At 50.3% G+C, this 26125-nt stretch overlaps 2 protein-coding genes across 3 annotated transcripts in view; one reads left to right on the top strand and one right to left on the bottom strand.

Moving 5' to 3' along the window:
• Window positions 1-26125, top strand: part of SLIT1 (slit guidance ligand 1) — a 188355-nt gene that overhangs the window by 82443 nt on the left and 79787 nt on the right. The window lies entirely within an intron of this gene.
• LOC101179122 lies at window positions 174-1166 on the bottom strand. Its single transcript, XM_004087568.3, has 3 exons — window positions 796-1166; window positions 411-582; window positions 174-316 (listed from the first exon to the last, which is right to left on the bottom strand). Exons 1-3 carry the CDS (start codon window positions 1017-1019, stop codon window positions 308-310), a joined length of 405 nt encoding a protein of 134 aa, XP_004087616.1. The 5' UTR covers window positions 1020-1166; the 3' UTR covers window positions 174-307.

The raw sequence follows: 26125 nt of genomic DNA on the forward strand, positions 1-26125 counted from the left end.
CATCTTGCAGACAAGGAAACCAAGTTGAAGGTCAAGTAACTGGGCAAGGTCACCTGCCGGGAATGGCTGGAGACTGCCCACCTCTGACCCTACCACGGTCATGACCACACCACCTTGTCATGGTTGTGACTGGGCAACAACACTCACATCTCTGTCCTAGGGGCTGTGTGAGGTTTTTTCCAGCTTTATTTTGAACAGTGTTTTTGTTAGAAGGTACTTCATTCCCAGAGGGTTCATTAATTAAGGGTGTTGCACTTTGTGAAGAAATCGCTGTCTAACTGGGATCTGGAAATCACACTGTGCGCTTTCAGATGCGCTAAAATAAACGTTTAGAGGAGAAAAAAGTAGTCTGATTGTTGTAAAAATTAGGCAGTTTGGGGAGAGAGCTGGAAGCTTGTTAAAATCCTCACCAAGGGGCCTTGGAAGTTGTTACTAAGGAGACCAATGGTGGGTTCCTTTCTGGTTAGCTGGTGGGAGGGCATCAGGAGTTGCTTGGAAGCTGCTGCTGGGAAAAAGAGTGTTGGGGGTTTTCGGCAGGTGTGTGGCCCCCACTCCAGCATGGCTTTGTCCTGATCTGTCCTGCTGCAAAGAGAGGGGAAGCAGGAGACCCTGTTTGGATCTTGGAGAAGGCTGGAGGTGTTACCTTAGAGCAGCAGAAATGAGAAAGCACCTGACTTCCCATCTCATTGCCCCTCCCAGGCATGCAGCCAGCCCTCTCCTGGACTCCCCGATGTACTCACACCTATCCCTGCTGAACGCTTGCTATTGGAGAGGTCGCTGCCCATATGGTCTCGCCTGCAAGACTGAAGCTGCTCATCAGTTCTTCCGTGTACCAAGCCCAACCTGCTGTCCTGGGACTTGTAAGCCCTGGTCACCTGGCCTAGATCTGCCTCCCTTAGGGTATTCAGAGAAGCAGTTAGCCTCCCCCTGCACCCTCGATTTTGATGGTAGCTCAGACTCTGAGCACCTGCCAGGGACCTGGTGATTGCCAGCTCCTCACATTTAGGATCCATGCACATCCTTACATCACAGTGGAGATATGGAAATGAGTTCCAGAGACCTGACCGCACTTGGTCCTGGAGCTGCTAATGAAGAGTGGGCACACAGACCCAGGTTTGTGGGGCCCCAGGGCCTGCGCTCCCTGGACAGTCTATATAAGCAGGTCTCCCAACCTGGCGGCTGCACTGTGACATCACACAACAGTGCTGTCATCTATGACTCAGTACCCTGAGCTGCTGCTGAGCCAGGCCTCCCCCATCCACCCCTGTGCCACTGTTACAGAGTGATCATGGCAGCGTGTCACACACACATCCTGTGAAGGACAGTCTGCGATGGCCTCTGATGGTGTCCAGAGTGAGCTTTGGCAGTCTCTAAGGTTGTCACCTTTGCGTGTCCCTGCAGTGCCTCCCCGCAGTGCCTCACAAGCTTTTTTTTTTTTTCTTTTTTCTTTCTTTTTTTTTTTTTTGACGGAGTCTTACTCATTCTGTCACCCAGACTGGAGTGCAATGGTGTGATCTTGGCTCATTGCAACCTCCGCCTCCTGGGTTCAAGCGACTCTCCTGCTTCAGCCTCCTAAGTAGCCGGGACTACAGGTGCTCACTGCCATGCTTGGGAATTTTTGTATTTTTAGTAGAGACAGGGTTTCACCATGTTGGCCAGGCTGGTCTTGAACTCCTGACCTCAGGTGACAGGTGATCCACCTGCCTTGGCCTCCCAAAGTGCTGGGATTACAGGCATGAGCCACCACTCCCGGCCACCTCACAGGTTTTAACGTACATCTACATCATCCTGGGATCTTGTGTCAATGCAGGTCCTGATTCAGTAGGTTCAGGAGGAGCCTGATTCTGCTCGTCCAAGCTGCCAGGTGAGGCTGACCCTGCCGGTCCACGACCACCCTTTGAGAAGTGACATTTGATCCTAGGAGAATAGGGATCACCCTGAGGGCAGGATCCCAGCTGGGTTAGGAGCAATTAGTATTTTCCAAGACCCATGACACTCCTGAATTTAATGATAGTCCAGGCCAGTTCCAACAGTGATCAGACCGTGGGAGAGATATTTCGTCTTACTGACTGTGAATCAAGAGGCATTGTGACTCATCACTCCAGACATGCAAACTCATATCTACCCCCAGAGCAGGGCTGGTGCTGCCTGGTACTGGGGCCATGCTTCAGCTGCTCATAGCCAGTCCAGGCTGCTGTCTGAGGCCAGGAGGCATGTGCAGCACATCCTCCCTGGCACAGCTATCAGAGGAGGGCAGGCCCTAAACCTATAACCTGCTGACTGCAATGGCTCTGTGACACGACATGGCTCCCAGCAGCATCGTGGGCAGGGGCGATGGGAAGAGCACCAGATAACAAGCCGCGTGAGTCCAGAGAAGAGACTTGACCTCTCTGGGCTTTCTTTTCATCTGCCAGAAGAGAGGGTTGAACGTGGTCATGTTTAAATTCCCCCCAGGTCTGATTTCCTTTGTGTGTGTGCTCCCCCACTAGGGGTTCTTTGGCTGGCAAGGGAAACTAGAGAAGTTTTGCTTCCAGGAGGGGAGATGGAAATACAGCCTTCTGCTCCCTGAGAGGTTGTCCTGGGTGTGAGGGCAGCAGCGTTCTGGGTTGTCTGGGGAGCAGCGCTCCATCCAATAGGAAGAGGACCCAGGAAGCTGGTTCTGGTGCCTCCCTCTCCATTCTTCTCTGCAGACACTCCATCTGTGTCCCCAGCGGCAGGCCTATGACTCTCTTCCACCTGTATCTGGTCTCCTTGTGAGGCTTCTGAATGTGCCTTTGGGATTTACTCTCCCTCCCTAGTGCTGCACGGCCTCCACAATCCCCTTGGGGACACTGGCAACGTTAAGGGCTCAGTGCCAGCAGGAAGGGGTTCAGTTTCATTGATGCACAGAGAGGTCCATTCCCTTACTGTTTTCTGCTCTTGTAGGTGGGCAGACTATACCCATGGAGCCCAAACTGGCCCTCGTCTGCACCATCCCTAGAAATACGCAGCAGCACTTTTCCTCTCCTCCCTGAGCAAGCCAGGGAGCCCTGTGGCTTCCAGGGCATTTGCCCTTGTGGTCACCTAAGGCCGAGGCAGCGGCGTACCAAGGGGTGGTGGTGGGAGCCCATCCCTGGTGGGGAGCAGTATTGTATCACTGACATGCCTTAAAATTGCCAGTGTGTGATGCTAATGAAAGGTGAACTGACTTTTATTATTGGTTTTATTGTTATGGTCATTATTTTAATGAATGAACAATTATTGTTTGAATTTTTTTTTTTTTTTTTGAGACAAGAGTCTCGCTGTTGCCCAGGCTGTAGTACAGTGGTGCGATCTTGGCTCACTGCAGCCTCTGCCTCCCGGGTTAAAGTGATTCTCCTGCTTCAGCCTCCCGAGTAGCTGGGATTACAGGTGTGCGCCACCATGCCTGGCTTATTTATTTTTTTTGTATTTTTTGTAGAGACAGCGTTTCACCATGTTGGCCAGGCTGGTCTTGAACTCCTGGCCTCAAGTGATCCTCCTGCCTTGGCCTCCCAAAGTGTTGAGATTACAGACATGAGCCACTGCACCTGGCCAAAAATTTTATTATTGCTGTACAATCAATGCACCTCTTGCTGGCTGCACACAGGTGAACCACTCCTGCTGTGCCTCCCTTGCGGGGCTGATGGTCCCCTCACCCACTCCCTGCGTGCCCAGTCTCAGCTCAGTGACTTGAGAAGGGGCGTATTCATGTCAAACATGTTTGTGAGTCGAAGTCTCTGTGCTGTATCAATCCAAGAGCCAGCAGGAAGGGTCTCCAACACTAGAACACTTCCTGACTCAAATCGTGTGACATCATGTCACTTATTGTCAATAGGGAGATGCCTGGATTCAAATATTGTGTCTTCTAGGGTGATTGAAGTGAGAAAATTGGTTCTTTGGCCATACTCTAAGTATATATTGTCAGAAGATTTTAAATACAGATAAGACATTTAATTATTAAATGACTTTTCAACGTGAGGCTCAAATGGAGCTTTCTAATTAGCTGTCAGTTCTGTCACAGCCGTGACTAGTGTGCCCTGGGCTGGCTTCTCTCCTGATTTTCATGTATAAATTCCATTTCATGGTAACCAGATGCTGCGGGGGCACTGCCCGGGGTCTCTGGCCTCCCCCGGGCAAGAAGGTACCAGAACTTCCCTCTCCTTCTGGGACTGCCTTTCCCTGCTCCTAGGTCAGGGCAGGGGACCATCAAGCTGGATTTACTCGAAAAGGATAAGTGAAAGGAAAGACTGGAAGCACCCCGCTCCCTGCATACCTGACACACACGTAGGTACACATGCAGAGAAAGAGGGCCAGGCCACAGGCAGAGATGGACACTGGGTGAGCCAGCAGCAGCCAGAGACAGACAGATGGACACCTACCCAGACGTACAACAGATCCAGGAGCTTCTCCTCCTGTCCACTGCCTGCCGTCCCCCACCCCCGCAACCTGGAGTCTTTTTCCCTTTGTGCAATTTTGACTTTTAGAAACTCCGAGGTGGCTGCAGCCCCGCTCAGCTGTATTGAGCCTGCTGCTCTGGGTGGCTGACCTGGGGCAGGCCAGCCTGGTGCAGTGGTGCCTGTGCTGCCTGCATCTCTTCCTTGGGACTCTTCCTGAGATTTCAGGCCCTCCTGTGACTTCAGCCTTCCCTTTTCCCCAGGAACCCCCAAATCAAGCCCTGGCGCCTCTCTTAGTCCTGTCTCACGTTCCCAATGGCCTGAGGGAGGGGCAGTCACAGCATCCTCCCAAACTGGACACCCCCCGCACCTCCACTCCAACCTCCTGTTGCTATTCATGTTAATCATGGCAGCTAACAATGGTGAGGGGCACTGAGAACCAGGTGCTCGGCTGGGCACATCACACACGCTCACTCCCTTGGTCCCCTGACACCCCTGCCTGAGGAGCTCATTTCCTGCTGCTTTATTGTTCAGGAAACTGGGGACAGGAGGGGCTGAGTGTCCTGTCCAGGGCCACTTGGGGAGGCCAACTCCAGAGTTCCTACTGACAGCCACATAATACTCCTGCCTGCTATGTCCCCAGGCATTGTCCCTTTCTGGGGGAAGCCAGATCCCTCCATCTGGGAGTTGGGAGCCCCATCACTGGTGCTTTAAGGACTACTGTGGCCTCACGAGGGACTCTCCTCTGCCCTTCCCCTCTTCCAGCCATCCTACTTGGTGCTAGGTGTCGTCTTCCTGAGACACCACGCTGATCCGCTCTTGTTTTCAAGTCTTCAGTGGTCCCGTGGCTGTGGGTTCAATTTCCCCTCCCTTACATGGCATTCAAAGGCCTTAGGCACCTGCCCAGCCCAGGCACCTCCTAGCTTGTTTCTCTGTGCACACCACTTGGACCACCAGGCTCTTCAGCTCTAGCCCCAGCACACGCTGGGCTTCCTGCCTCTGCTCACCCGCTCTGCCTCGCCAAGTCCTCACCATACGCCTAGGAGCCCTCACCTCTCCCAGGTCCCTCCAGCCAAGGGGTGTCTTCTCTGACTGAAAACCTGGCCCCTGCCCCTCTCTGCCTAGCAGCTTGGCTTCATCCCAGTTACCACTTCCTCAGCCTCTCTCCCCCAGCTCTGAGTTGTGAGCAGCAGTAGGGCTTTTGTGAACAGAAAATGGTACTCAGCAACATGTCCGGCCCATAGCGAGAGCCCCAGAACTCTTAGCCCCCCGGGTCATCCCGGTCACTGTTTTCTCGGGATTCCGTAGGGCAGGGCTGTGCCTGTGTGCATGTTCACATTCCCTGCACAACCCCACCACTGTCCCATCTGTGGAAGGCACTTGGGGAATAGTGGTTCCAGCTATGATAGTTCAAGGCTATTCGTTTTGCCAGACCCTGGTAGCTGGCAGTGTAATCAGAATTTTGCAGATTGAACTATAAACTGGGCTTGCTGATTCATTTGAAATGGCAATATCAACATGATAACATTAACAAGATCGTTAGGCTGGTGATTGCAAATGTACGTGTGGAAGTGAAAGGAAGCACTCTGAACAAAGCAAACAGCTTGCCATCTCTCGTTGTAGGGCATGGCAGAGAAGTACGAGGACCGATGGCTGCCCACAGATTGTGCGTGGCTGGGGAAGGCCTTCCTGGAATAGTGGAAATAATGAGAAATTTAATATTTCGCCTGGGGCTGCAGATTGCAGACCAAGACATATAGCAGAGGGCTGCAGGATAGCAAACTGAATGAATGATCAGTTTGTAAGTCAGGACTAAGTCAGGGAAGACTTTCTGGAGGGGGCTCCTTGAGACTTAAAAAACACCCACTACCAAAAGTTTTAGATTGTTTGCTTTTGTATTAGCATCCACATAGGAAAGGCAAGACGTCTTTGACAAAGAAAGAAATCTAAACTGTGGGTGTTCTTTCTATGCTTTTAACAGCTAGTTTTTCCTCCCACAGAAGCATCGTTCTCACCTCTAAACTCCCACCCCACCTCCACCATCTTAATGAAGTGACCTTTTAGTGCATTGAGTTGGAAATGCTTTCTCTGTAAAAATTATTTCCTCCATGACCCAGGAGTAAATTATTTAGTGGTCTCTGAGACCTTCTACAAGTGAAGTTTCCAAATGAGCCAGATGCATTCCCATGAACTCTGACCTTGCTTAGCAGACATAAAACACAACAGTGAATCTCTCCTAAGACAGCAAAGCATCAAGGCACTCCATGCTCTGGGATCCTCTTTCTCAGGCCCATCAGCGTAGTAGCTGCGAGGATGAGATGTGGTTGCGGTGTTAGATGCAGGAGTGTGTGTGTGCAGGGTGTGTGTGCAGGACGTGGAGGCCCTTGGGTGGGAGCCTGGCCTAGGCTAGGCGGGTGCTGGCGAGGAGCCTGGAGGTCAGCCTCTTTTGGGGTGCCAGGCACTGTGCACTCTCATCTTGCCCTCCTAGTATCCGTGAGAAAAAATGGGAGCTTTGGATGGTACAGAACTCCAGAGAGGAGCAGGAAGGCTGTACGTTTGGCAGACAGTTGGTTGGGCAGTTTAAATTTGTCCAAATGAGTATAAAGCCACCCAGGAGGGGCTTGTTGGTGGCTCTCATTAAATACAAAACTAAATGGGATTTAATTTTTCTGCCTCTATGAGTCTTTTCACACCCATGCATTTCTAAATCACACCACGTGCCCTGATTCTTGAGAGAGAAAATGTGGTTGCTAGAAGCGAGAAAACCGCTGGCCCCTGGGTTTCTCTGGGTTTGCTGGGGGAAGGGGGCTCTCCGCCTCCCCTCTCTCAGGGTCAAGCTGGGGCAGGTGGGCTGTGCTGTGGGCAGGTGGCGAAGCAGCCCTGCAAGAGGTGGGAGTGAGGAGCCGCTGACATTTCATTCCTGGCCCCTCCTGCTCGGGCTCCGTGAAGCCTTTTTAGCTTGGCTGCTGGAAGCTTCGAGCTGATAATGATGAGGGAGTGTAAATGTCAGCGGGCTCCCGGCTTCAATCAGAGCTGTTAAAAATAAGCCTGGCAAGGCAGCTCTGCCAGAGGTGCGCTCAGAGAGCGGTGGGGAGGGCAGGAGGGGTTGGGGGAACAGGACGCTGGTTGGGGGGCTCGAGGGCGTGATGGCGAGAGGATGTCAAACCTGGTTTCTGGCAAGTAGTGAGTGGGGGCAGGAAGCAGAGACAGACACGAAGGAAATACTTATTTTCTTTTCTCAGCCTTTTTTGTGATTAAAAAACAAGTGACATCTCAAATTTCATTTGGAAAGGAAAAAGCAGAAGGCAGCGGTCTGGGTCCCTAAGCTCAGGCCGCAGCTGGCTCTTTTGTTTGCTGGGCTGAAATTCTAACGGTGCCTGATATCAGAGTGCCTGGCACACCAGGGCAGAGGCAGGGGGTAGGGGGATAGCTGCCAGCCTCACTCAGGGTGAGAGATTCTTTCCCTGCTTGGCCACTGGGGAGGAGGCACAGCCCCAGGTGAGATCCGGGAGGGACCTTGCACCTCTCAACTCAAAGGGTGCCCTGTGGCTGGCAGCATCAGCCTCTGCAGGGAGCTGGTTGGGTAACACAGACACTCAGGCCCACCCCAGACCTGCCCATCTGAACAAGTCCCCAGGGGATTTGTGTGCACATTAGTGGCTGAGAAACACTGCTTCAGAGATGATAGCGTCTGTGTCCTCAGATGGGGACACAGAATTCCAGAGTGGCAGAGGGACACACCCAAGGTCACACACCTGATGCAGGAAACGAGGGCCTCTGAACCAGGGTCTGGAGCATTTTTCCATCCACATGATGTCCCTCACAGGGCCGGGCACAGAGGCAGGTTCAACAAGTGCAGCCGTTACTTCTCTTCCTGCTGCAGTATGGTGGCTTTTCTAACCCGGGGGGAATAGCTTCAGGGACCAGTCGGTATATCTGAGTGGACTTCAGTTCTCACAAAGAATCTCCCCAGCACGGGATTCAGTCTTATCCCTTTTTTCATTTGGGACGTGCTAGCTTCTCCCCGCTTGTCCCAGAGTTGGCATCTGAAGCTGTGCAAGGAAGCAAGGTGCAAAATGGGCGTGGAAGGCCCCGGAAAGCCCCAAGAAGAGGGACCTTCCATGGGAAGTAGTGGTTGGTCCATAAGAATAGCGTTAGGATGTAGTGAGGTCAGCAGCTGGACTCTGGCTGGAAAGCATGGATGCAGTTTAATTAGGTTTCTTTCTCTCTCTTTTTTTCATTTTTGAGGAGTTTTGCTCTGTCGCCCAGGCTGGAGTGCATTGGAGCAATCTCTGCTCACTGCAACCTCTGCCTTCCGGGTTCAACTAATTCTCCTGCTTTAGTCTCCCTAGTAGCTGGGACTACAGGTGCCCACTACCATGCCTGACTAACTTTTGTATTTTTAGTAGAGACGGGGTTTCACTATGTTGGCCAGGCTGTTCTCAAACTCCTGACCTCAGATGATCCACCTGCCTCGGCCTCCCAGAGTGCTGGGATTATAGGCATGAGCCACTGCACCCAGCCTATCTCTCTGTCTCTCTTTCTGGCAGTTGGGACTGGGGTAGGGTAGAGAATTAAAGTTAATAATTAAAGCAGAGAATTAAATCATTTATTGAGATGTGCTCATTTGCATTTATTTGTTTAAAATAATTCCATAAATTGTAAAAGTTCTTCCTTCCACCCAAGGGGAGAAAAAACTGATAAGATGACATAAAGCAGTTTTAATTAATTGTAAAAAAAATTCAAAGATATCCATGCCTTCATTCATTTGGTCATAGATTGATGCATTCCCCGACTTCTTATTAGACTCTGATTTCTCCCTAGGCACTGTGCTCGATGCTTATCAGACCAGGCAATTTCTGGTCCTAGTGCCGCCGTCACCTGCTCCACACAGCTGCATTCTTCTTATGAATACTACTTAATCCAGGTGCCCAAACTCGACATTGTATCATTTTTTAGGGTGGAAACTCCTCCTGTCTTCCTAATTAGGGGCCACATGGCCTCACATAATCATCAATAAGGCTGAGACATCCTTAGGAGCATAGAATTTGGCTAGTTTTTTTGAGCCATACAGTCGGTGGAGGCGTGGTGGGATCAGACAGCTATGCAGGGTCACTGTGTTCAGTTGCTCAGGATGTGCACTGCCCAAGGGTGCCACCTCTAAAGGACACCATTCTCATTATAGATGTAGATTTGCACATTTATTTAGACAATTTCCAAATAAATAGAAGTATCTTGAAGAAGGGATGCCTTTTTCTAATTCCCACAAAGGTCCCCTACGGCCTGGCAGTGGCCCTGGAGGTTCTGGTTCCAGCACTAGCTCTGGTACTAGCTACCTTGAATTCTTCCCACAGGTCAACATGCTTTTTGGCCTTGGCCTTTCTTCTACATAGGATGCAGGGGGTCCTCTGGGGGCAGGGTGACCCAGGTGCATTTCCAGAAGGTGAATGACAGTCTTAGCACTGGGGCATCCCTTTCCTAGGTGGTTTTTGTCACCTTCTGAAAATGCCCATCTTTGCTGTTGCTAGTTTATTTGGCACTCACTCACATTTCAGCCATTTCTTGTTTGTGTCCTAATTCTCCCTTGTCACCAGCCTAAGAGAGAGTGTGGGTGTGAGGGAGGCCCTATTCTCTTCGTCTCAGGGCTTTGCTTCTCTGCTGTGGTCAGGCCCACAGGTGCCTGCACATCCTCCACCTGCCTTAGCAAGACGGTGTTTCTGCAGATGGAGTGTTGGGTATTGCTAGCTGTGCTGGTCTTTCCTCAAAGGTGACTTCTATGCCCGCTGGAATTGGGTTTGGCTCTACATAAGAGAAAAACTTTTTAAAAAGATGACTTAAACTAAGATATCAGAGTTTTTCTCTCACTCCAGAGTCAGCTGGGAGTCAGAGTCCCAGGACCCCTCTATCTTTTGCTCCAACATCCTTAGCTTTATCTTCCATCCTCAAGGTCACCTCATGGTTCAAGATGGCTGCTGGAGCACCAGCCATCTCATATGGGCTTTAGGCAGGAAGAAGAAGGAAAGTAGTGAAGGAAGGGCACCTTTCCCAACTGAGTCAGCCTCCTTCAAAGAGATTTTTCTGGAAGTTTTTTTGTTCAGCAACTTCTACTTAAACCTTGGCTACTCCAAGATGCAAGGGAAGTAGGAAATGTAATTTTTTTTTTTTTTTTTTTTTGAGACGGAGTCTCACTCTGTCGCCCAGGCTGGAGTGCAGTGGCGCAATCTCGGCTCACTGCAAGCTCCGCCTCCCGGGTTCATGCCATTCTCCCGCCTCAGCCTCTCCAAGTAGCTGGGACTACAGGCGCCCGCCACCACGCCCGGCTAATTTTTTTGTATTTTTTAGTAGAGACGGGGTTTCACCGTGGTCTCGATCTCCTGACCTCATGATCTGCCCGCCTCGGCCTCCCAAAGTGCTGGGATTACAAGCGTGAGCCATCGCGCCCGGCCGGAAATGTAATTTTTATCTGGGCACATGGCTGGCCAAATCAAATCACAGTTCTTGTAAGAAGGAAAAAGGGGAGAATGGATTTTGGTTGGGAACACCTGGCAACCTCTGCCACATCTTGCTGCTTTTCCCCTTCCCCTATCCACTGCCCTCCCAGGGTCTCAAAAAAGCTGTTCTGGAGAGCTTTGCAACACAGGTTATGTCTTCTGGCTGCCGCACTGCCCTCTTCTCACCCCAGTTCACAGTTTTTTTCTCTTTCCTCTGGTTTTCCCTATGTCACTTCTCCAGTGAATCCAGGGAGGGCAGTTTTTTGTACAGTGGTTAAGATGTAGATTAAGGCAGACCTGGTCCAGGTTGTAGACTGGACTCCCAGCTGTGTAACCTTAGGCAAATCACAGAACCTCTCTGAACCTCACTTTCCTCTTATGTGAAATGGAGCCAACAATAGTCCAGTGGCCTCGTTGGGTTTGTTGTGAGGAATAAATAGAGGAGGCATGCGGATCACTTAGCACAGAGCCTGGCACGTTGCAAAGGGCTCAGTAGGTGTTGGTTACTACTCTTTTTATTATCATTTTTGGGTCTTGCCCTTGGCATGGATTTTATAGGTATCACCAGCTAGTGGCATATTTCTTTCCTCTTAGACAATTCTAATTCAGTCAAGAAATAATTATTGAGCATCTACTATACACCAGTCTCTCTTCCAGAAGCTTGGAATAATTGACAACACAGTAGGTAAGAATCCCTGCTTCAAGGAGCTGATATTTCATGGGGAGAGTCCCATTGTGCTGGGTGAGACCCTCTGGCCCTTGGCTGCTCTTTTGCCACCAGAAATAGCATCCATGTAGGTATATAGGTCTCTGGGCATTAGCCTCTCACACATGCTCTTATGGCTTCTGAGTCTTTCAGGTGCTTGACCTATGAGATAACCCAAAGGCTGACTTTTGAATCACATTGTTCTTGTATTCACAAATCCTTGGGACTGCTTTAGCAGGCTAACCTATGCAAGTGCTTGGAGATGAGTGCATGTCTCTTCCCAGTTAGTTCATTTGCTTCTAACAGGAGCCTTCTAGAGACAGTCTCTCAAAGCAGGGTATGTGACATTTTTGGGAATCGGATGCACCATGCACATATGCACAATTTGCACATGGTTTTAGGGGCTGCATAGACCTTGGGCAGCCCACTCTTGAGGCCTCAGAGCCACCAGGGGCCCCAGCTCAGAACCCTGCTTGACAATCTCAGGAGTGACCTGTGCCAGAGCTGCCTTGACAGCAAGCAGGTGAAGGCAGGCTTCACAAATGTCACTGCATGCTAGTCACTCTTTCTTGCTCCTTGTGGGTGGCCTGGTTTGAGCAAAAACTTGAGATAAATGTAAGAAGATGAGGCAATGGTTAGCCGAAAAACTTCCTTTCTGCCAAGGTTGCCCTTTGTCCTTTACTAGTGTGTGAATTGTGAGCAAGACTTCTCGCCACTCCTGGCCTCAGAGTTAGTTCTGGCCTGTAAAAGACTGGAGCTTGTTTAGATCATTTCTAATGCTCTTTTCAACTTGGGAACTGCAAGGGCACTTATGGGCTTGGCATTGGACAGAGGGGGGTCCAAGCCCTGTTCGTGCTCCTACGAGCTCTGTGCACTTCAGCCAGCTCCCTGACTTCTCTCAGCCTCGGTGTTCCCATTTGCAAAATGAAGATAAAAACACATTCAAAGTATGATTGTAAACGAGCTAGAAATGTGACTGTCATACAAATATAAAGTGGTATGTGCCAAAAGTTTATATTTAATTCATGAATGAAGGGACCAGCAGGATGGTAAAGTTGTTTCAAGGAGAATTTGGGGGGCTGAGAACTTATCATCAGTGAAAGGCAGGGAACACTGAAATAAAACTACAAAGTTCAATACAAAATTGGTTAATGTTGGACAGGGTTAATAAACTAAACCTTGAGGTTATTTTTTCTACCAGACAGTAATGATTTGCAACTCTACCACACAAAAATCTACAAGTTCTTGTGTAACTGCAGAGAGGATAGACCCTAATCAGTAGTAGATAGTGAGACAAAGGTGAGTCCCCTAAGGAACCTGGCGCACTTCACAGAAAGACATGAGAAGCCCCTTCCCAGGGGAGAAGGTAGCAGGAGTGGTGCATGGAGCGTGTCTGAGCACATCCACACTGATTGGTTTTCAGATGCAGCTGCAAAGTTCATGTGAAATGAAAAAATCAAATCCGTGCTTTGAATCCGTAGCACTTGCCTTTTGCAAGAGGCAAATTCTCAGTATGGGGATAGGTGATAGAATGATATCAAACCAGAGTGAACATTTGCTAGGACAGGTAGCTATCTTCTCAGCTGATGTCAGTGAATGATCTCAAGTATATCACAAAGTAGTTTTTCCTCCAGCACTGCCTGTGACATTGAACAAACCACTCCTGTGGCAGTGAGGCAGGGGGCAGATGTGCTCTGCAGCCATACTCAGAACCGGGGCTCCCCCCAGGGGCTTGCTTGTCACCCCCTTCAGCACTAGCAGAGGGCCACTTTCATGGATGGGGCGTGGGCTTAGGAGGCAGCAGCCAGGGCCTGCTATGTCCCAGCACCGGCTGGATGGCTTGGGGCTTGCAATTTCACCTCTTCTGTGAAAGTGCCAAGGTGCGGAGCCTGGTGTGGTGCAGGTACTCAGTGAAGGGAGCTGTTGGTGGCACCCTCTTCCGCCCCTTTCCACCCTGTGGCAGTGCTCAGTGTCCTCATTTTAAAAATTTTACCTCTTAAGGCTGTCAAGAAGGTTGCTTCTTGCTTTCACTGCCCCCCAACACCCCTACAATCCAGTTGCCTCCCAGAAGCCAGTTCTCTTTATAAAATATCAGCCAGACCCTGCTGCTCTCCTGCTAATACACTCCAACTGACTTCAAGTCCAACCCACATCCCAGCCATGCCTCCGAGGCTCTCCATGACCTAGTCCCTGCCTATGGCTCTAGCCACCACCTTCTTTCTATTCCCTGACACTTCCATCTCTTGCCCACCTCACGGCCTTTGTGCCTGCTGGTTCCCCTGCCTGGGACGCTCTTCCCAGGACTCTGCTTGGCTCCTTGCTTCTTGTCACTTCGTTTCTCCCTTGACAGACAGGGAAGCCCACCAACCATGTGGGCTGCAGGGGCCCCTGCTTCCTGCTCCCTCTCCATCCTGGCTCCTGTTCTGTTTCCTTCACGGCACTCCTCCATCTCTGAAATCATGTGGGTGGTTTTTTGGCTCCCCCACTGGGATGGAAGCATGGAGCTCCCTTGCCTTGGTTGCTGCTCTGCCTAAGCCCATGGTCCGGCCCTGAGAATGGAGAGGGTCTAGATGAACAGCAGCAGCAAGGATGCGGGTGACAGGCACATGTGTCAGCAGGGACTGAGCTGAATGCTTGTCACATGCTTACTTATCAAATCCCCACCACAGCTAGATACTGTTACTATTTGTTATTCTCATTTTATACAAGAAGAAAGAGAGGCACGGAGATGTTAGGGGACAAGCTCAGAGTCACCCAGCTAGTGAGAAGCAGAGCCAGGATTCAACCCAGACAATCTGGCTCCAGAGTTTCTGCCCTTAACTGACATGTGAAATGCTTGTTGGATTTGTGATGTACAAGACAGAACATGAGCCATCCTCCCCGATGAACCCCACTCCTCCACGATGACAGGCCGTCCCTGCTGGCCTTGATCCCTCAGCCTACTCCCCCAGCTGAAGCCTCCCTCCCTCAGCCGTGAGTAAGGATAGGACACCTTCCACCGCCTCACAGGGATGTGATTCAGAGATAGGGCTGCAGCGGCCAGAATTCCATTCCCACCTCTGCCCGGGATTAGTCACACAGGACACATCCCCGTGGGCAGGTCACCTGCAGGCTTCACACTCATCTTCAGAGTCTGACACCTCCAGCCATGGGCAAATTATCTCTCTGCCCGGTCAGCCCAGAGAGACAGAGTAGCAGAGCCCCGGAGCCGAGGGCCCCAGCAGCCCCACGCTGCGTTCTTTTCATTTGCACCTTAGCTGGCTGTCAGGTGCGACAGGGACTCGCTGCCATCCCTCACTGCTGCAAAAAGTGAAGTCCCAAGGCTTCCCAGCTCAGAGCCTCACCCCCAGCCATGGGGGGCTTGGCCTGTCCCTGTGTCTTCCTGTCTGACTCTTTGTCTTTTTTTTCTCCTTTCACTTCTCTTTCTTTTGTATTCTGTTTTTGCCCTTTTCTCTTTATTGGTCTCCCGGCTCTGGACTGCCTCCCTTTCTCTCTCTGTCTCAGATTCCCTTGCCTTTCCCCCAGATGGCTGCACCATGGTGGCACCGGCACCTGGGAGCTGGCTGCTGCTCCCACAGGGCTTCAGCCATTGCTTTCCTGCAGTTTCTCCCTGCAGGGTGCTGCCCAGGAGTGCACCTGCAGGCTGGGCAAGTGGCCAGGGCTTCTGGCTTCTGTTTGGCCACTGCTCATCTGATAAACAAGTGTGATCCAGCCTCTTTCTTCCCTTGGTCTCTGGATCCTCCCCATGACAGCTCATGAGGATGAGGAGAGGGTTTTGGGTGGGGATGTTGACACCAAGTCACCAAAAGGTGTGGCAGACACAGTGCTTCATTCCTTTATGGACGTGGGCCCTTGCGATCCTGTCACCCACAGCCCTGGTTCCTGGCTTCTGAAGGTGCTCCCCTCACTCACTCCCCTTTCTTTTGTTTTCTTTCCTACCAAAAATGTTAGCAGGATGCAGAGATTTGGGCACATCCACACAGATAGGCACACAGGTGTCTTTGCTCAACTGTCTAAATTTAGTAGCAAAGTTTCACCCATGCTATGCATAACTCTTTCCTGTATAGTACATTTAGCTGTATAAAAAAAAACTAATCCAGGGCGACCAGCAAAGCCCTCTCTGCCCAAAGCGTTTCATTTACATTCCCATACTGGTCAGATGTCACCAGTGATGGACTAGCTTAAGCCAGGACTCCCCCTGACATACCACGTGGAAATCAGGGCTGTCAGTCATTCACCACCTAGTATGAACTACTCTTCCAGGCCCAACATCCTCAACACCTAGTTAGCATCGGTCATCCTGGGGCATTGGAAATACTGTGAGAAAGGGTTGGAGAAAGAGGTGGCACCATAAGAAGGGCACTGGGTGGGGAAGGACACAATGAGGGGTCTGAGGGACAGAGAAGATAGTGTTAGAGATCATACGTGTAGAATGAGGGCTCTCAACCCTGCCTGCACTGTGGCATCCCCTGGGAGCTTTGAAAAATCCCAAAGCCCAGGCTCCCTCCCTGATCAATAAAATCAGAATCTCTGGGCTGGGTCCAGGCAACAGTATTTTTTAATTTTCCCAGATAGTTCCAGTGTGCAGCTGAGTTTGAGAACCACTCTCTTATCCAGTGCTGTGCCACTTGAATACACGCACAAATCGCCTTATTAAAGGCAGATTCTGATGCAGCAGGTCTCGGGGGCTGGGTGAGATTCTGCATTTCTGTCACTGCCGGTACAGCACATCTTCTTACCAAACTTTGGGTAGCAAGGCTTTAGTTTACCTGGCTTGTTCTCCGACCTGGCTGTGTTCTCAAACGAAGAAAGATGAAAATGGGAAATATTGGCTGGGCTGATCAAGACTCCATCCCCCCAGCGCACAGCTCTGGTAACTCTGAGTTGGAGCTCAAGCTTAGAGTGGAGGCCTCGGGCTCCCCAGGCTGGAATCAGATCTAGGGATGTTACTACCCCATAGATGCTCAGGACAGGAGCCGAGAGCGTGATCAGGAGGCTCAGGCAGAGAGCTGGGCTTTGAGGCGAGCCTTTGTGTGCACACTATTGGATCATGGCATGGCTGTGCTGGCTTGTAGGTATGGCCCAGGGGAGCGCTCTTCACTCACACTAGCATGCCTTCCTCCAGGAGGCTGGCAGAGGGCAGGTGCATCCTTCTCCACAGCTGTGCTGCCATCGTTATTATCAGGAGGCTTGAGATTTGCAGACATGCAATGTGACAAATGCAGGGATGGAGACGGGGAAGGGCCCTGGTGACCACGGGGAAAAGTGTTTGTTTGGGGGAACAGGGAGGCAAGCAGGAGGATGGTGAGAGGGGGCTGCAGGGGATGGTCAGAATTTCCTTCTGGGGCTGTGGCCCTTCTGCCCAACACTGTCACAAAGGCAGGATGGGCCTGGTTCAGGGACCTTTGTCATTTGCTGGAGAACAGGCCCCCTGGAGGAATGACAGCTGTGTGTGGGGCTGGGTTGGGGGGTGGTGGTGGCAGGGGCTTCATACACTTATCCAGTCCAGTCAATCTTCAAGGGGATTGGTGCCTGGTTTTTTTTTTTTTGGTTGTTTTAATAGATCTTATTTTTTAGAGCAGTTTTAGGTTCACAGTAAAATTGGGCAGAAGCCACAGAGATTCCCAATTTACCCCCTCCCCATTCCCTCACAAGCACAGCCTCCCCTGTTATCACATCCCCCACCAGAGCCATACATTTGTCATAATCCATACATCTATGTTGACACATCATTATCACTTAGAGTGTGTAGTTTACTGTAGGGTTCACTCTTGGTGTTGCAGACTGTATGGGTTTGGACAAATGTCTAATGACATGGATACACTGTTGTAGTATCACACAGAGTGGTTCCCCCGCCCTAAAAGTCCTCTGTGCTCTGCGTATTCATCCGTCTCTCACACCACCTGCTGGCATCCACTGATTTTTTTTTTACTGTCTCCATAATTTTGCCTTTTTCCAGAATGTCATATAGTTAGAATCATACAGTATGTAGCCTTTCATTCTGGCTTCTTTCACTTAATCATATGCATTTTAGTTTGACTTGATAGTCCTTCCCTTCCCTTCCCTTCCCTTCCCTTCCCTTCCCTTCCCTTCCCTTCCCTTCCCTTCCCTTCCCTTTCTTTTTTTTTCTGGAGATGGAGTCTTGCTCTGTCACCCAGGCTGGAGTGCAGTGGTGCGATCTCGGCTCACTGCAACCTCTGCCTCCCGGATTCAAGCGATTCTCCTGCCTCAGCCTCGCAAGTAGCTGGGACTACAGGCATGCACCACTATGCCCGGCTAATTTTTGTATTTTTTTTTTTTAGTAGAGACAGGGTTTCACCATGTTGGCCAGGCTGGTGTAAAAATCCTGACCTCAGGTGATCCACCCACCTCAGCCTCCCAAAGTGCTGGGATTACAGGCATGAGCCACCTCGTCCAGCCAGCTCATTTCTTTTTATCACTGAATAATATTCCATTGTCTGGATGGTCCAGAGCTTACTCATCCATTCACCTACTAAAGGCCATTTTGGCTGCTTCCAAGTTTTAGCAGTTAGGAATAAAGCTGCCATAAACACCCATGTACAGATTTTTGTGTGAACATAAGTTGTAACTCCTCTGGGTAACCCCAAGGAGCATGATCACTGGATCATATGGTGAGAGTATGCTTAGTGTTGTGGGGAACTGCCAAACCATCTTCTGAAGTGGCTGTACCATTTCATATCCTCACCAGCAAGGGACAAAAGTTCCGGTTGCTCCACATTCTTGCCACTGGCCTTGTCAGTGCTCTGGCTTTTGGCCACTCTAAGAGTGGTGGAGGACCTATTTGTTAATGTCAAAACATCACAGACCCCTCCCAAGGGCTAGTTTTGACCCTTTTGGTACCTAAAGATAATCATCAAATATTGATTACATCCCACCTCTTTGCTCGGCATAAAGTAAACATCCATGGCCCTTGCCCTTCTGGAACACAAGATTAAATGAAGAAGATAGATATTAATTACATAATTTCATAAATAATTGATTGATTAAAACTATGGTAAGGGCTGGCTGGGCACGGTGGCTCACGCCCATAATCCCAGCACTTTGGGAGGTTGAGGCGGGCGGATCACGAGGTCAGGAGTTTGAGACCAGCCTGACCAACATGGTGAAATCCCATCTCTACTAAAAATACAAAAATTAGCTGGGCGTGGTGGCATGTGCCTGTAATCCCAGCTACTCAGGAGGCTGAGGCAGGAGAATCACTTGAACCTGGGGGGCAGAGGTTGCAATGAGCCAAGATCGTGCCACTGTCCTCCAGCCTGGATGACAGTGCGAGACTCCATCTCAAAAAAAAAAAAAAAAAAAAAAGTACATGCTAAGAAGAAAAAGCATGGGTACAGCAGTTAGGAAGTGACCGAGGAAATACATCATGTTTTTGAAGACCTTAGGAGTCCAGCAGTGCCTTTGAATCTCTATCTTACTTGTCCACAAGGGCATCTGCACCCACATGGGAGGTATAAGAAAAGCAACGCTAGGCGTGGTGGCTCACACCTGTAATCCCAGCGCTTCAGGAGGCCAAGGCGGGTGGATCACGAGGTCAGGAGATTGAGACCATCCTGGCTAACACGGTGAAAACCCATCTCTACTAAAAATACAAAAAATTAGCTGGGTGTGGTAGCAGGTGCCTGTAGTCCCAGCTACTTGGAAGGCTGAGGCAGGAGAATGGCATGAACCCGGGAGGCGGAGCTTGCAGCGAGCCAAGATCGCGCTACTGCACTCCAGCCTGGGCGGCAGGGAGAGACTCTCTTTCAAACAAAAAAAAAAGAAAAAAAGAAAGAAAAGTAACAGTGGCTAGGTGCAGTGGCTCACGCCTGTAATCCCAGCACTTTGGGAGGCCAAGGCAGGCAGATCACTTGAGCTCAGGAGTTTGAGAACAGTATGGCCAACATAGCAAAACCCTGTCTCTACTAAAAATACAAAAAATTAGCTAAGTGTGGTGGCACTCGCCTGCAATCCCAGCTACTCGGGAGGCTAAGGCATGAGAATTGCTTGAACTCAGGAAGTGGAGATTGCAGTGAGTTGAGATCGAGCCATTGCACTCCAGCCTGGGTGACAGAGCAAGACTGTCTCACAAGAAAAGAAAAAAGAAAAGAAAAGAAAAAAGAAAAGAAAAGAAATAGCAAGAGCTCCTGTTTATTGGGCCTTAAGCCACCAGCCATGACTGTTACTTTCTCCCGTTTTACAGATATGGAAAATAAGGCTCCCAGAGGTAAAGCCCATGGTGTTTAACCCTCATTCACTCTACACACAGTGCTAGGGGTGTATGAGGATACCCAGATATTGCAACAGCTGGGTGGCCTTTGTGGCTCTGCAGCCCAGGTGGGGGACCCTTGGTCTAGGGATGGAAAGAATGAGGCGGGCAGCAGGGTGCCTGGCAGCACCAACCCTTCCCTGGGGGAGGGCATGGCTGTGGGAGCTATTCTCTAGAAGTTGGAGAAAATTTCCACCTCTTCTAGAGAATCAGGAGTTGGGCCAAATTGGATGCTAAGATGAAGGCTCCTGAGCCCTGAACAGTTTCTGATATTCACAGTGGTGGTCAGAGCCGCCCACCCTCTGCCTGTCTCCCCCAGAATTTGGCTGCAGCCAGCACACCAGGAGGTGTAGGTGCCCTCTGTGTTCAGGTTTTGCAGAGCTGGCCATCACTTACACAACTAGATGAAGACTGGGGCCGGGAGCCCTGGTGTCACTCCTGCTGAGGGCTCCTGAGTGGTGGCCCAGAGGTGTGCCAAAGACTGTGAGAAGTCAGGGGCTGATGGCCTCAGATCCTCCCTCCAAGCTGTTCCCACCACACTCTTCATTCTCGGAGGCCTCGAGGAAGCAGTGTCAAATGCAGCTGCATGTCTGTAAGGGACTTCTGATGGAAGCCTCACACCACAAGATTCCAATGCCTGCCTCTTTGCCTTTCAAACCTACAGGGGTTTGGAAGGAGTGACAGGTCCTGAGACACTTACAGGAATCCTGGGAGGCAAGGAGAAGTCCCCAGGCAATGCTCATCGCAGACAGGGGCTGACATTCCGCACTCTCTGCAGCACGGCCGCTCGGGGAAAACATGTGAACCATATGCCATTTTTGATGAGAATATGTCTAGAATTTATTATACAACCATCTAAGTTCTAAAACAGAGGGCCCTGAACATAATTTCATCTTTCCTTGATAACTCAATGTCAACATTATGAATGTTCACGATCGTATTCTGCTTTCGAGGCTTTCACCTCCTCCCTCCAAGTTCATCCATCAAGTGTCACTGCCGACATACGTACGCTTCCAGAAGCCTCCCCACACGCCTGCCCGTCAGTTTGAAGATTCTAATGTGCTGTGCCTATGTAGCATAATGGGTTAGCTTGTGGGTTCTGCAGTTAGGCTGCTTGGGAAAGTTACTATGCCTCAGTTACATTATCTGGAAAATAGGCATGATCAGAGTACTTTTCATAAAATAGACTTTGGCCAGGTGCAGTATCTCGTGCCTGTAATCCCAGCACTTTGGGAGGCTGAGATGGGAGCATCGCTTGAGGCCAGGAGTTCAAGACCAGCCTGGGCAACATAGTGAGACCCCTTTGCTACAATAAATAAATAAATAAAAATAATTAGCTGAGCATGGTGGGGGTGTGCCCAGAGTCCTAGCTACTCTCCAGGCTGAGGCAGGAGAATTGCTTGATCCCAGGATTGCCTGAGCCCAGGCTGCAGTGAGCTACAATTATGCCACTGGACTCCAGCCTGGGTGACAGAGTAAGACCCTGTCTCTATAAACAACAAACAAACAAACAGTAGACTTTCTTTTTTAGAGCAGTTTCAGGTTCACAGCAAAATTGAGCAGAAAGCCCAGAGAGTTCTCATTTACTCCCTGCCCCCTCCCACACCCATTCTCTCTGACTATTAACATCCCACACCAGAGTGGTGAGAGCATGTGTCTCATGAGGTTGTTTTAAGAACTAAATGAGGCCGGGCGCGGTGGCTCACGCCTGTAATCCAAGCACTTTGGGAGGCCAAGGAGGGCGGATCACAAGGTCAGGAGATCGAGACCATCCTGGCTAACACGGTGAAACCCTGTCTCTACTAAAAATAAAAAAAATTAGCCGAGCGTGGTGGCGGGCACCTGTAGTCCCAGCTACTTGGGAGGCTGAGGCAGGAGAATGGCATGAACCTGGAAGGCGGAGCTTGCAGTGAGCCGAGATCATACCACTGCACTCCAGCCTAGGCGACAGAGTGAGACTCTGTCTCGAAAAAAATAAAAATAAATAAAATAAAAAATAAAAGAATTAAATGAGATCATGCATATAAAACATATAAAATACCTAGCACAGTGCCAGGCACATAGTAGATGCACGATAAATGTTGCCACCACCACTATCATCACCACCACCACCACCACTAATAACAATCGTGTGTTACACAAGAGCCAGTCACAATCATTCCTGTCTTAGGAGTAAAGTGAACAGTTTTTATACAAGGATTTGGATTGCGTCCAAATGCCCTCTCAGCACCTCTCTGTGCTTGCATCTGTGTCCAGGCAGGCAGCAGGGAGGTCTGACTTCTGGAGAAGTGTAAACTGGGGGAAGGATTCAGCTTCACCCCAAATAGAAGTAGCTTAGTGATGTGCACTGATCTCAGCACATGCCTCTCCTAGGAGTCTAAGGGTGGGTCCCTTGAGGCTCATAGAGGAGCTATCCTGTCTTTCTGGGTGTGTATTATGGATCAGACTCTCTGTAAGCTTTGGAGAAAGAAGAGCTGAGTAGACAAGGTTTGATGTGTGGGCCAGATGGGCCAGGTTGAGGGTGGCTGGAATCCAAGGTGAGTCTTTAGCCCTGAGCAGAGGAAGAGCTGCCGGATGGATTCAGGACCACGGACAGCTCCCCAGACAGCGACTCCTTGTGGCTCCTCGTAGCTCCTCTGGGCTTTTGTTGTGGCCACCTGCAGATCACTCTCAGCCAACTGGAAACCTTCCTTGCTCCTTTAACAGTCAGGGCTCTGTGTTTCTGCCTGCCTGGAAAGTAGTTAGGGTCTTATTCCCTTTGAGCATCCCTTTCTGTGCATGTGGAGGGGCCCTCAGGGGCTGCAGATGTCCTGGGGAAGCTGACCTCTTGCTATTCTAATCCCTCAAGCCCCTTCTTTCTTCTGAGAAACTCCTGAAGCCAAGACTGACAGGGTGTGACAGCCCTGTAGAAGACTGAGGTGTGGAAGAATGGGGCATGGTTTTTTTGGTAGAGAAATAGACCCCATTTCCCCTGAGGAAGAGGGAATGGAAATGCCCCAGGGACCCAGTGGTGCTCTGTCGGCCTCCTTGGTGGGCTGCTCCTGACATGATTTCAAGTCAGACGTCAGTCTTGACATTAGCTGTCCTGCCACGTTGGTGGGGCTCCCAGCTTCTCCCTGGAGAAGCTTGGATTCGCAGCCCCACTGCCCTGGTCACTTCTCTGAGCAGAGTCCCTTTCCCCGGCACAGCCTGGGTTATACTTGCCCAGCCCTGTCACTCCTCTCCTCAGTTCTCTCTCTTTTCAAACCACATTAAATCCTGCCTTTCCCAGCCCCAGGCCCACCCCTGATCTTCAACCGGGAGAACCCAAAGAGTCTGCCCCTCAGAGTCTGGATGAGCTTTCCTGAGAAAAGTGATGCATGTGAAGGGTGGCCTGCCTGCTGTGTAGCCTGTGCATTCTTCATAATACCCTAAAACCCACCTGGCTTGAGCCAGTCCAGCAAAGAACAGTGTAGTAGGTGGTGGCACTGACACTGCAGAACGACTTCTCCTGAGATCGGGTACCAGGCCATGGAGTAATTACCCTGTGAAACGCATTGCAGTGACAGAAGCAGACCAATTTGCCAAATGCCATTTTTGCTAAAAGCCAATTTGCCCCAAAAGTCAATTCATGGAATGGCCAATTTGTCAAATGAACAATATGTCAAATTGATTTACTTCTTTTAACTATTTGGTGTGAGTCGACTGGTTTGCATTTTGTCTTTATTACAGCAGTTTAAGAACTGTTCCATTTGTCTCTGCCCCTGCTCCGCGTGTTTGAACTATAGTGAACCCGCCCCAGCCTCTTCCTACAGAGAAATGGTGGAGCTTGGAGTCTTCCTACAGGAAGAGGCTGGGGTGGGGCAATCTGACTGTCCTTAAAAGGCTATTGTGAAGGGAAATGGGAAACTGCCCAACTAAAACCAAACTGTTAAAGGAAACAAAGAAATTTAGCAAATTGATCCTTTGCAGAATTAGCTGACCTGTGACTTAGCTTCATGTGACTTGGAAGGTGTGGCTGAGTGTTCTTGGGCCCACGCTGGGGATGCCAGTGAGGGTATTGCTTTTCTCCCACAGTCATCTCTATTTTTTGGCAGGTGGTAGCAGGGAGCTCCTTGCAGGAAATGATGTCCTACAATCATCTCTTTATAGAGACTTGTAGGAGGCCTCTGTGCTTGGTTTTAGACCCAGGAAAGGCCACTCTGCTCCCAAGCTGTTTTATCCATAGACTTGGTAAATTGTGTAAGATACCAGTCCCCGCAGTCCCCCTAGGCTGTAAGAAGCCCAGGGCCCATTGGTAGCAGATGCAAAGGGCTTTGCAGGCTGCACCTCTCTTTTGTTTGATATTTCTACCTATTTCTGTCTTTTTTTTTTTTACTTCTTTGATTTCTGTTTTCTCACTCTATTTTATAATGTACCCTCATTTCTTCCTGCAACAAGGCAGAGAAGGCATTTGGACCTACTCTGAAGGCTATTCCGTTGGCCTATTTCCCACACTCCAGCCCTGGCTCTCCCAGATCCTTGCTCCTATAGTTCTACCCCGTGACCTGGAAGTCTTGTCCCAGAGCCGGGCGCTGTGCCTGTTCTCCAGGAAGACACAGAACCTGAACTGGCATTGCTGTATTAGAGACTCTGGAAGATGCAGCATCTTCACCTGGCAGAGTCAGATACTCACATCTGCACAGTGCCCATTTTCCCATTTCCGCCTCCGTGTCTGTTGGAAGCTGGCCCCAGTCCCTCCTCACTGTTGGCTGGGGATTGTTTCTGCCACACTGTCCTCCGTGCAGTTTCCTCTCAGCCTGGGAATCTCCCCACTGTTTAAAATTGTGAGCCTGGCTTCTTGGAGTATTTGTCACTTGGCAGATTTTTTCTGCATTTGTCTCCTCCAGCAGGGACTGAAGAGGGAGGGCACTGGCATTTGTTGAATGCCTACAAAGCACCAGGTGCTGGAATCAGTGCTTCCCATGTTACTTTTTAAAACCTTTAATTGAAGTATAACATATATCCTGAAAAGTGTGCCAATGAGTGTACAGCTCACCACATTTTCACAAAGTGAACACACTCATGTAACCAGCATCAGATCAAAAAGTAAACCATCATGAGTTCCTAGAAGCCTCCTGTACCTCCTTCCAGCCCCAAATCCCTGCACCCCCCATCCCGACTAACTACAATCCTGACTTCCAACAGCATAGATTAGTTTTGCCTATTTTGAGCTTTATATAAGTGGTACATGTGGTATTTAATCCTTGCAACTCAGCAAGAGGGAGATGTGATTAACCCTCCTCTACCCATGAGTAACCAGGCTCAGAAAGGTTAAGTAACTTGCCCAAGGTCATACAGGCAGTAAATGGTAGGGCTTGGAGTCACTCCCAGTGTTGTCTGGCTCCAAAGCTCATGTCCTTTTCTCTATACATCAGTCATTTGTCCTCCTGCACCACCTCCCCTGCCCCCACCATTTTGTATCTGGCCTGGGAACCTCTGAAGTCACTGGTCCTAACTGTTCCTTGTAGGTGCCTGGGACAGGAGCCTTGCCTCTCACACTTCCCGGTGCATTCCCGCCCAGGACTAGCAGGTCACCAGGGGCCTCCAAGGTCTCCGCACCCAGCATCTGGTGTTGAGTAAGCCTGGAGGCCTCGCCCTGGTGTTCACATGCAGAGGGGCCTGCATTCCTCTGCCTGCTTCATTCACCCTCATTGCCTGCTGCTGTGCCCTTGCCTTGGTGTCTGGGACTCATGTCTGCCACTTGCTGTTGGCAGAGTTGAAGGACAAAGCTGGTTGTGTCTCCTGTGTGCCCCTGAGCCTCTCGCTGCTTAGTGGGACTCTAGCCTCTGAGCTGCTGTTCCTTGGCAGGGCTGAACTTTCACTTCAAAGCAGAGCTGCCTTGTGGGATGTGCCCCTGATATCTCTGTTGTGGGAACGCATGCTCAGTAGCTGCATAGCAAACAGCCCGGTTCAAGGAAATGTTACCCTGGGTGCTTTTATGTTGCGGCCATTCAAGGCTGCTTAATGTCTCTGCCTGATGAGGTTTCTGCAACATTAACTCTGGTGGTGCTGGAGGGAGAAGGAGGGGGCTGCCACAGGAGGGTTTGCAGCTTCGCGGTGGGCAGGGAAGGGGCGCACCTCTCCAGCTGATGGGACCTGGCACATGCTGGGTGCTCAGTAAATGTGGGTGGGATGAATAAGGGCAAAGCTCAGACCCCACCGTCCACAGCGTCAGGCCCCCAAACCACCTGCAGGAACTTGGACATCAGGAGTTCCCTGGGACCGTGTTGGCTGTTCCACATTT

This window comes from Nomascus leucogenys, chromosome 3 (assembly GCF_006542625.1).
Source record: "Nomascus leucogenys isolate Asia chromosome 3, Asia_NLE_v1, whole genome shotgun sequence".
NCBI lineage: Eukaryota > Metazoa > Chordata > Mammalia > Primates > Hylobatidae > Nomascus > Nomascus leucogenys.

What these genes read in the sequence shown, in the direction of transcription:
- LOC101179122 (XM_004087568.3), bottom strand. Translation starts at nt 1,019, where the DNA reads ATGTGCATGGATCCTAAATGTGAGGAGCTGGCAATCACCAGGTCCCTG. An exon ending in GAGCAGCTTCAGTCTTGCAG is followed by an intron (nt 583 to 795) that starts GCGAGACCATAT and finishes CTCTCTTTGCAG; the next exon opens with CAGGACAGATCAGGACAAAG.